The sequence below is a fragment of the Rhinichthys klamathensis genome, unplaced genomic scaffold, assembly GCF_029890125.1.
Source record: "Rhinichthys klamathensis goyatoka isolate OS25496 unplaced genomic scaffold, OSU_Roscu_1.1 h1tg000117l_1, whole genome shotgun sequence".
Taxonomy (NCBI): Eukaryota; Metazoa; Chordata; class Actinopteri; order Cypriniformes; family Leuciscidae; genus Rhinichthys; species Rhinichthys klamathensis.
Window position 1 is genome coordinate 1,311,772 of NW_026606654.1, and position 13,922 is coordinate 1,325,693.

At 39.3% G+C, this 13,922-nt stretch overlaps 1 protein-coding gene across 1 annotated transcript in view; it reads left to right on the top strand.

Annotated features, from left to right (window-relative positions):
* alk (ALK receptor tyrosine kinase) overlaps positions 1-8,548 on the top strand; it is a 468,950-nt gene extending 460,402 nt beyond the window's left edge. Inside the window, exons 26-29 of the mRNA XM_056255076.1 lie at positions 5,449-5,550; positions 5,692-5,826; positions 6,234-6,324; positions 6,682-8,548. Of these exons, the coding sequence (XP_056111051.1) occupies positions 5,449-5,550; positions 5,692-5,826; positions 6,234-6,324; positions 6,682-7,647 (1,294 nt within the window). The 3' untranslated portion in view covers positions 7,648-8,548. The remainder of the gene's footprint in view (positions 1-5,448; positions 5,551-5,691; positions 5,827-6,233; positions 6,325-6,681) is intronic.
* The last annotated feature ends 5,374 nt before the right edge of the window (positions 8,549-13,922 follow it).

A 13,922-nucleotide genomic window follows, 5' to 3' on the forward strand; every position in this document is an offset into this window, starting at 1 on the left:
GATGAATGTAGAGCTGCTGGTCTCGTTGCTGTCGGAACATAAAGAACTATATGACAAATGCGACAGCGACTACATCTAAATCTTAATAAAAGAGAATGTATTGCAGAGCAAATGGGCGCCATCTAATGTCAGGGAATGAATTTGCATGTTCACTCGGCTCATCGTCAGCGAAAATCGCTTGGGTGTAAACACAAAACACGCGTTGAAAAACGCTGGCGAATAACGCGCGCCGATATTCGTCCCGGTGTGTACGAGCCTTTAGTCTGAGACCGAGTACAAATGCTGTCGAGACAGAGACAAGACCAAGACTTTAAAAAAAAATGGTCTTAAAGGGATACTCCACTTTTTTGGGAAATAGGCTCATTTTACAACTCCCCCAGAGTTAAACTGTTGAGTTTTACCGTTTTCGAATCCATTCAGCCGATCTCCGGGTCTGACGGTACCACTTTTAGCATAGCTTAGCATAGATAATTGAAGTGGACAAGACCATTAGCATCTCTCTCAAAAAAATGACTAAAGAGTTTCAATATTTTTCCTATTTAAAACTTGACTCTTCTGTAATTACATCGTGCACTAAGACCGACGGAAAATGTAAAGTTGCGATTTTCTAGGCTGATTTGGCTAGGAACTATACTCTCATTCCTGCGTAATAATCAAGAAACTTTACTGCCGTACCATGAGAGCAGCAGGCGTAATGATATAACGCAGTGCCTGAAAATAGTCCCCAGCTAGGTTACTTCCTGTGTGACCATATAAGTTTGTGTTTGCGCTGCATAATATCATTACGCCTGCTGCTCTCATGGTACGGCAGCAAAGTTTCTTGATTATTACGCAGGAATGAGAGAATAGTTCCTAGCCATATCAGCCTAGAAAATCGCAACTTTACATTTTCCGTCGGTCTTAGTGCACGATGTAACTACAGAAGAGTCAAGTTTTAAATAGGAAAAATATCGAAACTCTTTAGTCATTTTTTTGAGAGAGATGCTAATGGTCTTGTCCACTTCAATGATCTATCCTAAGCTATGCTAAAAGTGGTACCGTCAGACCCGGAGATCGGCTGAATGGATTCGAAAACGGTAAAACTCAACAGTTTAACTCTGGGGGAGTTGTAAAATGAGCCTATTTCCAAAAAAAGTGGAGTATCCCTTTAAGACCATTCTCAAAACCAAGTCCGATAAAGATCATTATTATGTGACTTCTCCTGTGGCCTCATGGGATAATAAATTGTATATTGGATCCACACTTCAGACTCTAGCCTAAGGTAGCAGGTCAAGTAGCCTACTGTTTTATGAATACTGTACATTTGGACATACTCCACTTTTCACATACTGTCTTTTTTCACCTACTATTTAGGAGGGAAGTATCTACAGAATGTTCGTACACACTTTTAAAAAAAAAACCTGACATTCGAAATACGAATATGGTGAGGAGTACATGTATATTTTCGGTTTATCTCATAAATTGAGTTTATAACTTAGTGTCTGTAACATCTCAAACTGCCTCCCCTGCCTCATATTTCCCCTCCATCTCCTCGACTGTGTCAGCACACCATCCCACAAGGGAGCAGATAGTCAGTGGCAGCACAAAGGTTCTCTGTGATCTTCTTCGATTTCCTACTTCAAAGGGTTTCATTGTTGGTTTCCCTCGAGTCCTGGCATGCGAGGTCCGTCCGCATGAGTGAAATTGCTGGAAAACATGAGTGTAATGTTAGTGTGTGAGGTGTGTTTTCATGCGGGAGGTGGAACAGGCCTCGCTGCCACAATCCCAGAAGGCCACACACTACTTTATATAGAACCAGAGCCCGATAAGACCAGCATCATCAAGATTTTGTCAAAAGTGCCAATGCTTTTGTATAGGAGACAGTCTGCAGTTTATCTTTTCAGCCTCAGTCTCTCATTTTCTTTTTGTGATAAATGCTCAGCATAATACTCTCCCAAGATTATTGCTTTAGCAACCTCAGGATAGCTGTTGGCAAAAAAAAAACAAGACCTATTTGTCTCTCTTTTTTCTTTCTCTCTCACTTTATTTATTTTTTACTGTTGTCAGCAGAGGGTCAGATATTGCAACTAGATCTTGATAACATCAGCTCTGGGTGAGGAAAATGGTTTCAGACTCACAATGATCGCACCATGAGAAATGTGAAGAAAGTCTCTCAGATAAGACATTCAGATATGGCATTCAGTAAAACTTATATATATATATATATATATATATATATATATATATATATATATATAATAAATGTGTGGGATTGCTTGGGCAGAACTCACCTACACAGTATTAGGGGGTTCTGGGAGTTTGCCAGGATTGTTTGAGGTGGTTTTTATAGTAGATCGTTGTTGTTACGGAGTGTCAGTGATAATATGTGCCAAGTTGCACAAAAAAAAAACTTAAAGGGATAGTTCACCCAAAAAATAAAATTATGCCACAATTTACCCACTCGTTTAATTTCAAACCTCTATGCAATTCGGAACACACACACAAAAAAACAAAAAACTTTTTTTTGAGAAACACTGGGGTCCAAACAAAACTGAACCCCTCGGCTTTTCGTTGTATGGGAAACAACAATAAAAATGAGAGATCTTTCAAAATATCTCTTTTTTTTGTTCCACCATAGTAATTAAGTCAAACAGGTTTGGAATAACAAGAATAATGGATGACAGAATTTAATATAACAGTGTTATAACAGTTATGGAGATTTAAAAAGTTATTTTCATGCATGGCACAGTTTGGATCAGGATCTGCTTCGGGAAAGATTGATCTCATAAAAAATTGCAGACAGGATGTTGAATATTTTAGCAGCTAAAATCTGTTTATGCTTTTTGAATTTCAAAAAATTTCAAAAAATGTTTAACATCACCTTAACTCTTGTGTATGTCGCTTTGGATAAATGTGTTTACCAAATGCATAAATGTATGAAAATGCAATGATGTTACTGCTATTACTTTACCTTGTAAATGAAGGCAAATGAAGTATCTCACATATGCTGTCTAAAGCACAGTGCAGATTTTTTGTTGGGTCATATTCGCTGCATCGTGCCATTAAACTAGATTTGGCACATTGCATCCGAATTTAAATATGTCTTACATGTGTGAGTCCTGTTAAGGTGCAGTCCTGGTATTAGTGGGCTTGACATGATTTACTCTAATAGAACATGTTACTGGATCAACATCCTATTTTGGTTCCGGACCAACAATTGTATCATAGGCCTAACACTGAGCTTACCTAATATCGCTGTTCTATAATGCCCCAAGCTTAACCCTAAAATCTGATTTATAAGAATATTGTTCCAGGACCCACTAGGATGTTGTCGTAGGAACTTGTCCTACTTGTATTTACTGGCTAGATTCAACCTTCAACTGCTTTATGGCTACTGGATTCACTTTAGTAGGAATAGGAAAACAATTGTCTTGATTCATTTGAATCATCTCAGGAAATGTACTTAACTAGTCCATAACATTTGCATGTACAATTAAACCATTGTACCGTAGAAGAAAACAAACAAATTAAGCAAGACATCTCGAATGAACTAGGTCTAACTCTAACCCTAATTTACCCCACTTAAGATCAGAGAGTTTAACGGTAAGGATTCAAGACAGACAGATCTAATATTTTGATAATCGATTCAACATTTATTTCTTCTACGTTGTTTGTCCAGAACGTCTGCATATTTTATGAGTAAAACATGTGAATTAAGTGAGGCATCTCAAATGAACTAGTCAGTCACTTTCCATAAACCCTAACCCTATCTTTCCTAACCCTAACTTACCCTTCTGAAATCAGAACGTTTGATGTTCAGGACCTACAGACATATACACTGTCTGGAAGTTAATTTACTTTGCAGATTTAATCATAAAATAAAATACACCGTTCTGTTATTGGTTCAATAACAACAACAACAAAAGTTTGAGTTATGCAACTTCTAATGACATTTTGTTCAACCAACAAACTACTGCTTTAGAGGAATGTTATAATTTGTAGCATAAACACAAAAGTTTAAACTGATTACTCAAATAGAAAAAAAAATTGACTTGTTCCAACTAATTTCATTTCAGCATAATTCAGTGGAAACAATTAATCTTAACTATCTGAGTTTAGCTAGCAGAGCATATGCTAAATGTATCTTGTTTAACATGTAAATTGAATGAACGAGTAAGATAATATTTATCACTAGCATTTGCACAGTCATTACTCAATGTAATAATACCGTAATGTACTCAACCTCAACCTAAATGTCAAAAGTAACAGCATTAAACACATACATACCTTTCCCTTTCCTAAAAAAAAATGCATCAAAAACGCAAATTCATTTAAATATTTATTCTCCTTTTCCAATCCCGTGCAAAGCATTCTATGAGCTTTAAATCCACTGCCAAATTTTTCATCACAGAAGGACAAAAGTAATTTTAAATACATCACTCTTATATCTTGGCAACTCATTAGATTCTTCATAAGTGATAGTGAAGTCCTTTCTTTGTGACAAACATATTTCAATTTAATTTGACGAAACTTTGTTTGAAATAGATTGGTAGGAACAAACGAGAGACCCTTATTCAAGATATATTCTTCTTCTTTCGTCAAAACTTTGTCAAATTGAAGATCAAGTCCTCATCTGGCTTCTCTTGCGGGTATAATATCGATCTCGAACCTCCACCACACTTGCCCCGTTTTTTTCCCCCTTCTCTGCGTCGTGGGTGAATTGGATTGTGATTTTCTGAATTCATGTTCATTCATGTTCCTTGACCTAAAAAAAAAAAAAGTCAGAATCCGATGGAAAATCAAATGTTGGTCTTTCTGATTTTTAGAGTGCAAGACATCTCAAATGAACTAGGTCAGTCACTTTCCATGAATCCTAACCCTAACTTACCACTCTAAAATCAGAAGGGTTGATGGTAAGGACCCAAGACAGACAGATCTAGTGGCTGGGTGTAGACTCAACATTTAGCTAATTTACTTTGCTTGTCTGGAACATCTGCATATTTTATGTCATGAGGAAAACATGCAAATTAAGCAAGGCATCTCAAATGCACTAGGTCAGTCACTTCCCATAATCCGTTTCATTAAAGTTGTCTTTTTAACACCAATTCTGGCCTGGTGGAGGAGAACAAGTAGGTTATTCAAGCAATACACTCCCAGTTTAAATGAACAGTAATTATTGTAGAATACTGCTTTTTTTTCTTTTAACAAAAAAACACAATTAATCATTTAGTGACTAAGGATCAGATCAAGACTTCAGAGAACATGGTTGATGAATTCCATCCTTGCATAAGTCGCACAGTTTCTCCCTTTATGTCTTTCCATGCAATTTCTGCGCTTTTCATTTTCCCGTGCTTTTTCACTCTCTGATCTGCGACTGGAGTTAATAAGTCACTCCACTCTGTTTCTGTCTGCTCTGGGCATTCATAACAATGTCTCTCTTTTTTTGTCTGGGCATGTGTTTTTCCACAGAGCCAGCTATTACAGGAAAGGAGGCCGTGCTATGCTGCCAGTCAAATGGATGCCTCCTGAGGCTTTTATGGAGGGAATCTTTACCTCGAAAACAGATACATGGTGAGTGCTGTAATATAATTACATACTTGATTCAAGTTCTATCATATGCAACCCCACTGGTTTTCACACTATTTTCCCGTAATTACTATGATTTCGTCTCACCCTGTCGTTCACTTTCCCTCCTTTTGTCTTGTTTTTCAGGTCATTTGGTGTTCTCCTGTGGGAGATCTTCTCGCTGGGATACATGCCGTACCCGAGCCGCAGTAACCAAGAGGTGTTGGAGTTTGTTACTAATGGAGGGAGAATGGACCCGCCCAAGAACTGCCCTGGGCCAGTGTGAGTGGACTCAAAAATGCAGGATATCTATGCAGCGCTCCATATAACAGAAATAGATTGCATTAAATGTTGGCCACTGTTTTCTTAAATATCAGGAATCCGTCATTGTCTGATGCATATGCATTCTATTTCTCAATTTGTCAGTCGTCGTTTACTTTCCCACTGCTTTATCTTTTCTGTCTCTGAAAATATACTAATCAAATAATAATTACACCTTCCTAGCTGGAGTTTCTAATCTGCCTTGATCTTGCAGAGCTGATCTTTGAAACAAAACTAAAAAAGGCTTATTTTATATCTGAAAATAATAAAAACCTATACTCATCCAATCTCGACATAGATGAAGTGATATCTAGTGTAGATAGAACAGAAAGGAAGAAAATACAAATATTATTTTGTTTGCAAAATAGGTACCGGATAATGACACAGAGTTGGCAGCATCAACCAGAAGACAGACCAAACTTCTCAACTATTCTGGAGAGGATTGACTATTGTCTACAGGTACGACATCTGACAACTTTGTCTGTTCATGCCATGCAACAGTAGGTTTGTTAGAAATTCGCCATACTAGTACCATTTCCAATATTGTAATATGCATTGTGTAAACTGTGCACATTATGCATGGAATTTGCCAAAGTATACAGTATAAAGCAGAGCACATTGTATGGAACAATCTTTGTCAAAATGTAATCTTGTCTAATTTAATTTAAGGTACAATATTAATTATCTTTTCAGTGACACATTTTTAATTTAATTAATTAAATCATTAAAACCTTGATCTTACCAACTATTTTTATCACCTGTCAAACTGGCAAGTTTGAATCCTTGGGTAGATAACAGACTTTTCAATTCCCCTAGGATCCAGATGTGGTGAATGTGCCTTTGCCTGTCGAGTACGGCCCCATCCCTGAGGAAGAGGAGAGGGTACCCATGCGTCCCGAAGACCCTTCTGCACCCTCCTTGCTTGTAACCCCTCAAGGCACCGAGGATGCTCCATGTGTCGCCCATTCCGATCAGGCTAAGAGAGATGGGGAGGTCATTCTCATGGCCAGCCAATCTTCTGACAACAAACTACCGCCCGCTCCCCCATCTCAGCCTCATCCCCACCACCACCACCTCCAACCCCCTGTAGTCACTGCCCCCATACCAGCCGCCAAACCCTCCTCTACAGCCCCCCTGAACACCCAGGATGGAGGACATGTGAATTTGGGCTTCATGCAGGCCCACCCATTGGAGAAGGAGAGCCGTAACGGGAAGCCCACCAACCTGTGGAACCCTACCTATGGCTCGTGGTTTCTACAGCAGCAGCAGAAGAGGCAGCAGGCCCAGGCACAAAGGCAGGTGAGTGGCCCACGGATCCCAGGTGAAGGGCAGGAACAAGCAGGCCGGACTGTGACAGTAGCTGAAGCTTTGGGCCTGCAGCAACAGCACAAACAGCAGCAGTACCAGCAGCAGCTCCAGCGCCAACAACAGCAGCAACTGCAACAACAACAACAAGGCCTGTGTCGACCGCTTTTGCCCCCTCCTCCTCCACCTGCCTCGACCCCTTTACTCCTGGATTCGGCCACCCTAGCGCCAGTTCCGCTCTACAGACTACGCCGCTTCCCATGTGGGAACATCGGGTATGGCTACCAGGAACAGGGCCTGCCCATGGAGCCTATGCCGGGGCCCCAGCCTCCCCCGCCTCATCCTGGCCAGCAGAGGCCCATCTCTTTGGCTCGGGCCAGTGGACCCGAGGACAGCCGCCCGCTTTTGGTCACCATGGGTACAGTGCAGGACTCCAGACTCCCGAAAATGGAAGGACACAACGCCACTGTGCTGTAACCGTGCACGCTCTCTTTCAGTGCCCACTTTGCAAAACACTGTGCTGTCAATCTACGTCCACCTCTGCCAAGCCCCTTTGTGCTTTCCCTTTGTGCTTTTCAGCAATGAGTATGTAACTAGGAAAGGTTCTGCACTGGAAACTCAGAGAAAACTTTCCCTAAGCATCAGTTATTGAAACAGAATATCGATTGGATAAAGAAACAAGACTGTTGAGTTTCTGAAAGCCACATTTGAGAGGCGAAAAAAACTAAACTGATTAAGCCCTCACAAGGACTAATTCTGTGAAAAAGACTATATTATATCAGTGATATTTTTCCATAATGGGGGAGAAAAAAATAAAACGGGTTTGTTGATGTTTGCTTGCCTGCTTGTTTATTTATTCATTTGTTAATTTATTATTTGGTGGTCATGTAAATTATTAATGGGTGTGCTTCAGAAAGCAAACTGCCCCCATTCATTATGTATCATTTTGTTCACTCTTGGACTTGGTTGGCTTTTAAATGCAGGAGTTTTCATCTATCATGAAACATAACGAATTACAGAAATCTCTAATGGCTAGTGTGTGTGAAACTGATGAGCGTTGTTGGCTTTTTGCAATGAGAAAACCTGTTGCTATGGTGTTGGAATAGAAACATGTAGCAATTGGTCAAGGACCAGTTAGTGAAGGATCTTTCACAGGACTCATGTCAGGGACTTCAACATTACAAGTCAACATAGTGGAAGCAAATATGTTAATTTATTTAAGCTTAGAATATGAAAGACCTGTCAGTTACTTGAGAAGATGAGCTTAAACTATCATTCATTTTCAGGTTTGGTGCTAGTCTGGATCATAAAAGCCAAAGGTAATTATTAATTATTTGGCATAATTGCCAAAAGGTTCACCGGAAAGTCTTAGCTGGTGAACGTTATCAACCAGCATAGTCTTTCTGGTAAAGCTGGTTGGCCGAGGAAGTTTGGTTGAGGGCATCAGCATACTTGCTTCAAGTTCAAAATAACATTAAATGTTGTTTTTTTTTTCAGCAAGGAACAGCCTTTGGCATTGTGTTGTGCTCTATGTATCTAGTACACCTAAACCACCCACACAATGATATAACTTGCAAATTGTTCAGTAACCATAAACAACATTTTAAAATGTCAGGAGAAAACGGCTTTAAAAGTTTTGAACGTTGAGCAAATTAAAAAGTATGACTTTTGCACAACACAAGACCAGTATGATGCTGCATACTTGATGTTTCAATTAGAGAATGCCGACAAGAGTCATGTGAAAGGGCTTTGAGTTTATGCTGTGTGAAACTTTAGCATTGGCTGTGTAAGAAAAACATTTTCAGCAATTTACTTTTAGAAATAATATTCATCATTCCATTAGTTTACTGTTTGGCATTGGCATTGAAAAAAAATAAAAATGTTGTGTACATAAGAGCCTTACAATTGTACGCGCAGAACATCATTAACTATCTTTCACGCTCCATTGATTCCCGTTTATTTAAGTAAAGGACCTTTGAATTTCAAGCGTATTGGTGGGGAAATTAGTTTTCACATAATCTGTCACTTTAATGTCTAAACAGTCATTGTCACGGTCATATTGCTTACTGTTCAGTTCTATCAAGCTGCTATTTCAAAAGCAAATGTTGGACATTCTTTTTATACTGTCAGAAAGAACTGCTGTAGTCTTTGATAGTGAGGGTTTTACAAAGGAATATCTTGTGGCAATTTTTACACTATTTCTTTTTTTTTGTTGTTAAATAGTGGTCTTGTGAAAAAAGAAGGATGTCTTTATTTTATTTTTTATTAATTTTCAATAATAATTGTATCTTTATTTTTAACCTTCATAGAAAGTTCTATATTAATACCATCACAAAATATGTTAGAAATATATGTAAAACATTTGATTCATTTATATCCCTCTTGACTTTATGATATCATAATTTACCATGTCATTGACACTGATGCTGTTTTACATTTTCGAGAGAGAAATATTTTTGGCTTCACTTGGTCGGTTAACAGCTGAGGTTTGGAAGCTGTCTGATATGTTTAGGGAAGGTTGATAAATCAGAGTGATATTGCATGAAGATGAAAATTAAGGATTTTTATTGCTTTTTATTTTATTTATTTTATTGTTATTTTGCTGATGACAAAGTGACCACACTTGTAAAAATGTTGTAAAACCTTATTGTATCATGTATCTGTTAATCTCTGTAATTTGACATTCAATGATGAGATCTGAGAAATTAATAAATTACTATTTAATAAGTTTGGCCTTGCCCCCAAACACACAATGTGTATCACAGATCATAATGTTGATCAGCAGAAAAGATTCTGACTGAAACATGATCATTGAGTGCAAGTAATAATTAATCAGGCATGCTTTCAAATAAATTTTGGTAGCCTTTCCAAGATCATAGATCTTCCCTAAAACTATACAGGTTGTTCCATTCGACCTCATGGATTGGTTTTCACTTTGATATCTATTTTCTGCTGTTAGACCGTAAGGCTGCCAAAATGCTACATTAAAGGATCCTAAAAGCAAAGTAGCCTCTGTGCATCTTAAATCACTGCAAAACAAATGGATGTTTCAACTTAAAAAGTAAGTGTTCATGCTGCCTAATATGTTAGTTTAGTTGTCACTTTGTACAACTTCACATATCAAGTTAACTAAACTTACAATTTTAGGGCAGCATAAACACTTTTTGAAACAACAACTATTTTTGTGCCCCATGGGGTTACAAGCAAGAGACTTCCTAGAGCTGGCCATCTGGTTAACTGAGCAATAGGAGAAGAATTTCCTTAAAAGGATATGTGACCAAGAACTTGATGGTCACTGTGGTTGAGCTCCAGAGATCATACATGGAGATGGGAAAAACAACCAAGGAAGGTTTCAGAGGAAGGGACTAGGGGACTGCTCATGGTAGAAAGAAAGCTAAATATAGAGATATCCTTAATGAAAACCTGGTCTAGAGTAATCAGGACCAAAGGTTGGGCTAAATGTTCACCTTCTAACTGGACAATGACCCTAAGCACACAGCTAAGACAATGCACAATTGACTTTGGGACAACCCTGTGAATGTCTATGAGTGGCCCAGCCAGAGCCCAGACTTGCAAGCTTGTTGTGATATTTGTTACTTTTCCCAACTCCCCCAAAATCCTCTCTTTCAGAATTTTGAACTGTCAACATTTTCTTGTTTCAGAACTCTCAGAGAGATTTGGTGAGGGATTTGGCACCTCCGGGTGCTCTGATTTTCCCCACAATCCAAAGACATGCAGTGTAGGTGAGAATCTAAATTGTCAGTAGGTGTGACTATGTATGTGGGTGTTCACCCTGTGATGGACTGGCCATCTGTCCTGGGTGTTTTCCTTCCTTTACTGGGGTAGGTTCCAGCAACCCTGCAACTCTACATTGGGCAAGTGGTTTAGAGAATGGATGAATGGACTTCCAGATTATCCAAGGTATTGTACTGACATAGATTCAAACAATGTTGAACTTTTCCCCATGAATTCATGAATACCTTAATACAAGGATGTCCAATCCTGTTCCTGGAGGGATACTATCCTGCAGATTTTAGCTTCCATTCTAATCACACATCAGAATTCCGAACTACTTAACTTCTAGGCAAGTGTGTTGGGAAAGGTTGAATTCAATCTCTACAGTATGTTGGCCCTCCAGCAGTGGGATTGGACACTCCTGGTTTATTTGGTACATTTGTATACATTGTGTTGTCTGTGAATGGAAATAGAAATGATGTGCTCCATTTTGTGTAATGCATGTATGTGAAGATCTGTCGTATCTTTGAGGCTATTCTCTTGAGTTAGACAAATGGGTAGGCAAGTTAGATACTTGTGTATCCTGGGAGTCCTACGGAATTAACAATTGTTCACACTTACAGTAGGAATGAACGAGGGAGAAAAATTAAGCGTAGCGTCAGTTCTGGCAGGTCACGTTAGTCAAGCTCGCATCAGCTGACTCTCAGCTGATCCACGTCTACCTATAGGAATATCACATACATACACTCACCTAAAGGATTATTAGGAACACCTGTTCAATTTCTCATTAATGCAATTATCTAATCAACCAATCACATGGCAGTTGCTTCAATGCATTTAGGGGTGTGGTCCTGGTCAAGACCATCTCCTGAACTCCAAACTGAATGTCAGAATGGGAAAGAAAGGTGATTTAAGCAATTTTGAGCGTGGCATGGTTGTTGGTGCCAGACGGGCCAGTCTGAGTATTTCACAATCTGCTCAGTTACTGGGATTTTCACGCACAACCATTTCTAGGGTTTACAAAGAATGGTGTTAAAAGGGAAAAACATCCAGTATGCGGCAGTCCTGTGGGCGAAAATGCCTTGTTGATGCCAGAGGTCAGAGGAGAATGGGCCTACTGATTCAAGCTGATAGAAGAGCAACTTTGACTGAAATAACCACTCGTTACAACCGAGGTATGCAGCAAAGCATTTGTGAAGCCCCAACACGCACAACCTTGAGGCGGATGGGCTACAACAGCAGAAGACCCCACCGGGTACCACTCATCTCAACTACAAATAGGAAAAAGAGGCTACAATTTGCAAGAGCTCACCAAAATTGGACAGTTGAAGACTGGAAAAATGTTGCCTGGTCTGATGAGTCTCGATTTCTGTTGAGACATTCAGATGGTAGAGTCAGAATTTGGCGTAAACAGAATGAGGACATGGATCCATCATGCCTTGTTACCACTGTGCAGGCTGGTGGTGGTGGTGTAATGGTGTGGGGGATGTTTTCTTGGCACACTTTAGGCCCCTTAGTGCCAATTGAGCATCGTTTAAATGCCACGGCCTACCTGAGCATTGTTTCTGACCATGTCCATCCCTTTATGGCCACCATGTACCCATCCTCTGATGGCTACTTCCAGCAGAATAATGCACCATATCACAAAGCTTGAATCATTTCAAATTAGTTTCTTGAACATGACAATGAGTTCACTGTACTAAAATGGCCCCCACAGTCACCAGATCTCAACCCAATAGAGCATCTTTGGGATGTGGTGGAACGGGAGCTTCGTGCCCTGGATGTGCATCCCACAAATCTCCATCAACTGCAAGATGCTATCCTATCAATATGGGCCAACATTTCTAAAGAATGCTTTCAGCACCTTGTTGAATCAATGCCACGTAGAATTAAGGCAGTTCTGAAGGCGAAAGGGGGTCAAACACAGTGTTAGTATGGTGTTCCTAATAATCCTTTAGGTGAGTGTATAAGCTCCTTCAGTATTATCAGCAGCTGTTGTGCTTCTCAGGAGTTGATTACCCTCCTCCATCCCCAGCTCCTCCTCTTGTCCAGTCCGGATTTGGCGTTCTGATTGTCCTTTGAATCAGAATAAATTCTCGAATTATGTTGTACATTAAAATCTTTATTAATTAATTATATCTGCAATACATTCATGTTGATTCTGTTCTGTTTACCCTAAGGCGGGTTATTGCTGCTCTCCCTGTTCTTATCTATGCTAGGCTGCATGGATGCTCAGGGAGTTCTTGCCCAGAACAGAACCATACCGCCAATCCTAACTATATGCTAATTGTCAATCGTATTTGACGATAGTGGTCCTGACAGAAATACAGTTGTTGTGATTGGCTGTGTTAATGTTAACCCCACTGTTCTCCCTTAGAAGTTGCGACATCTTATCTGAACACAAAGGACATGATTATGTTGACCATAAAACGCTGATCCTGTTGAAGTTGGACTTTGAAAATAGGATTTTGAAGGCCTGCTGTCCACTACAGAAGAAAATTAAAGACGGAATAAAAGCTGCATTTTCTTGAAGGAAAATATTATGTAAAATCTAAATCTGAATGCTTTTTAGTTTTGCAATTGGTACTTTCTAAGTGTGCTCATTACTACACAGATTTTTGAGCAAAGATTCCAACTTAGTCAAATAGTCGGAAATGTGGTATATAGCCTACTAGATCCAAGCACATTAAAGTCGTAATTACATGTAGGGAAATTCAGTATTCTAGACTAGAGGAGTCCCGAGTTGCTAAATTGAAGGGATGTGTCGATGTGAAACATGGCAGTGGACAAGTCTTTTGTTAATGCTAACAAATTATTTTGGTAGCACTTCATTTTACAGTCCTGTTCCCCATGTACATACTTAATTATAGTAATTACAATAACTGGGTAATAACTAGGTACTAACCCTGAACCTACCCTTAACCCATTTAGTTACCTTAGATCTGTTCAATCTGATACAGTAAAAAAAGACCACAAAGAAACAAACTTGCAACACTGAGGTGAAGGTCATCTCTGAC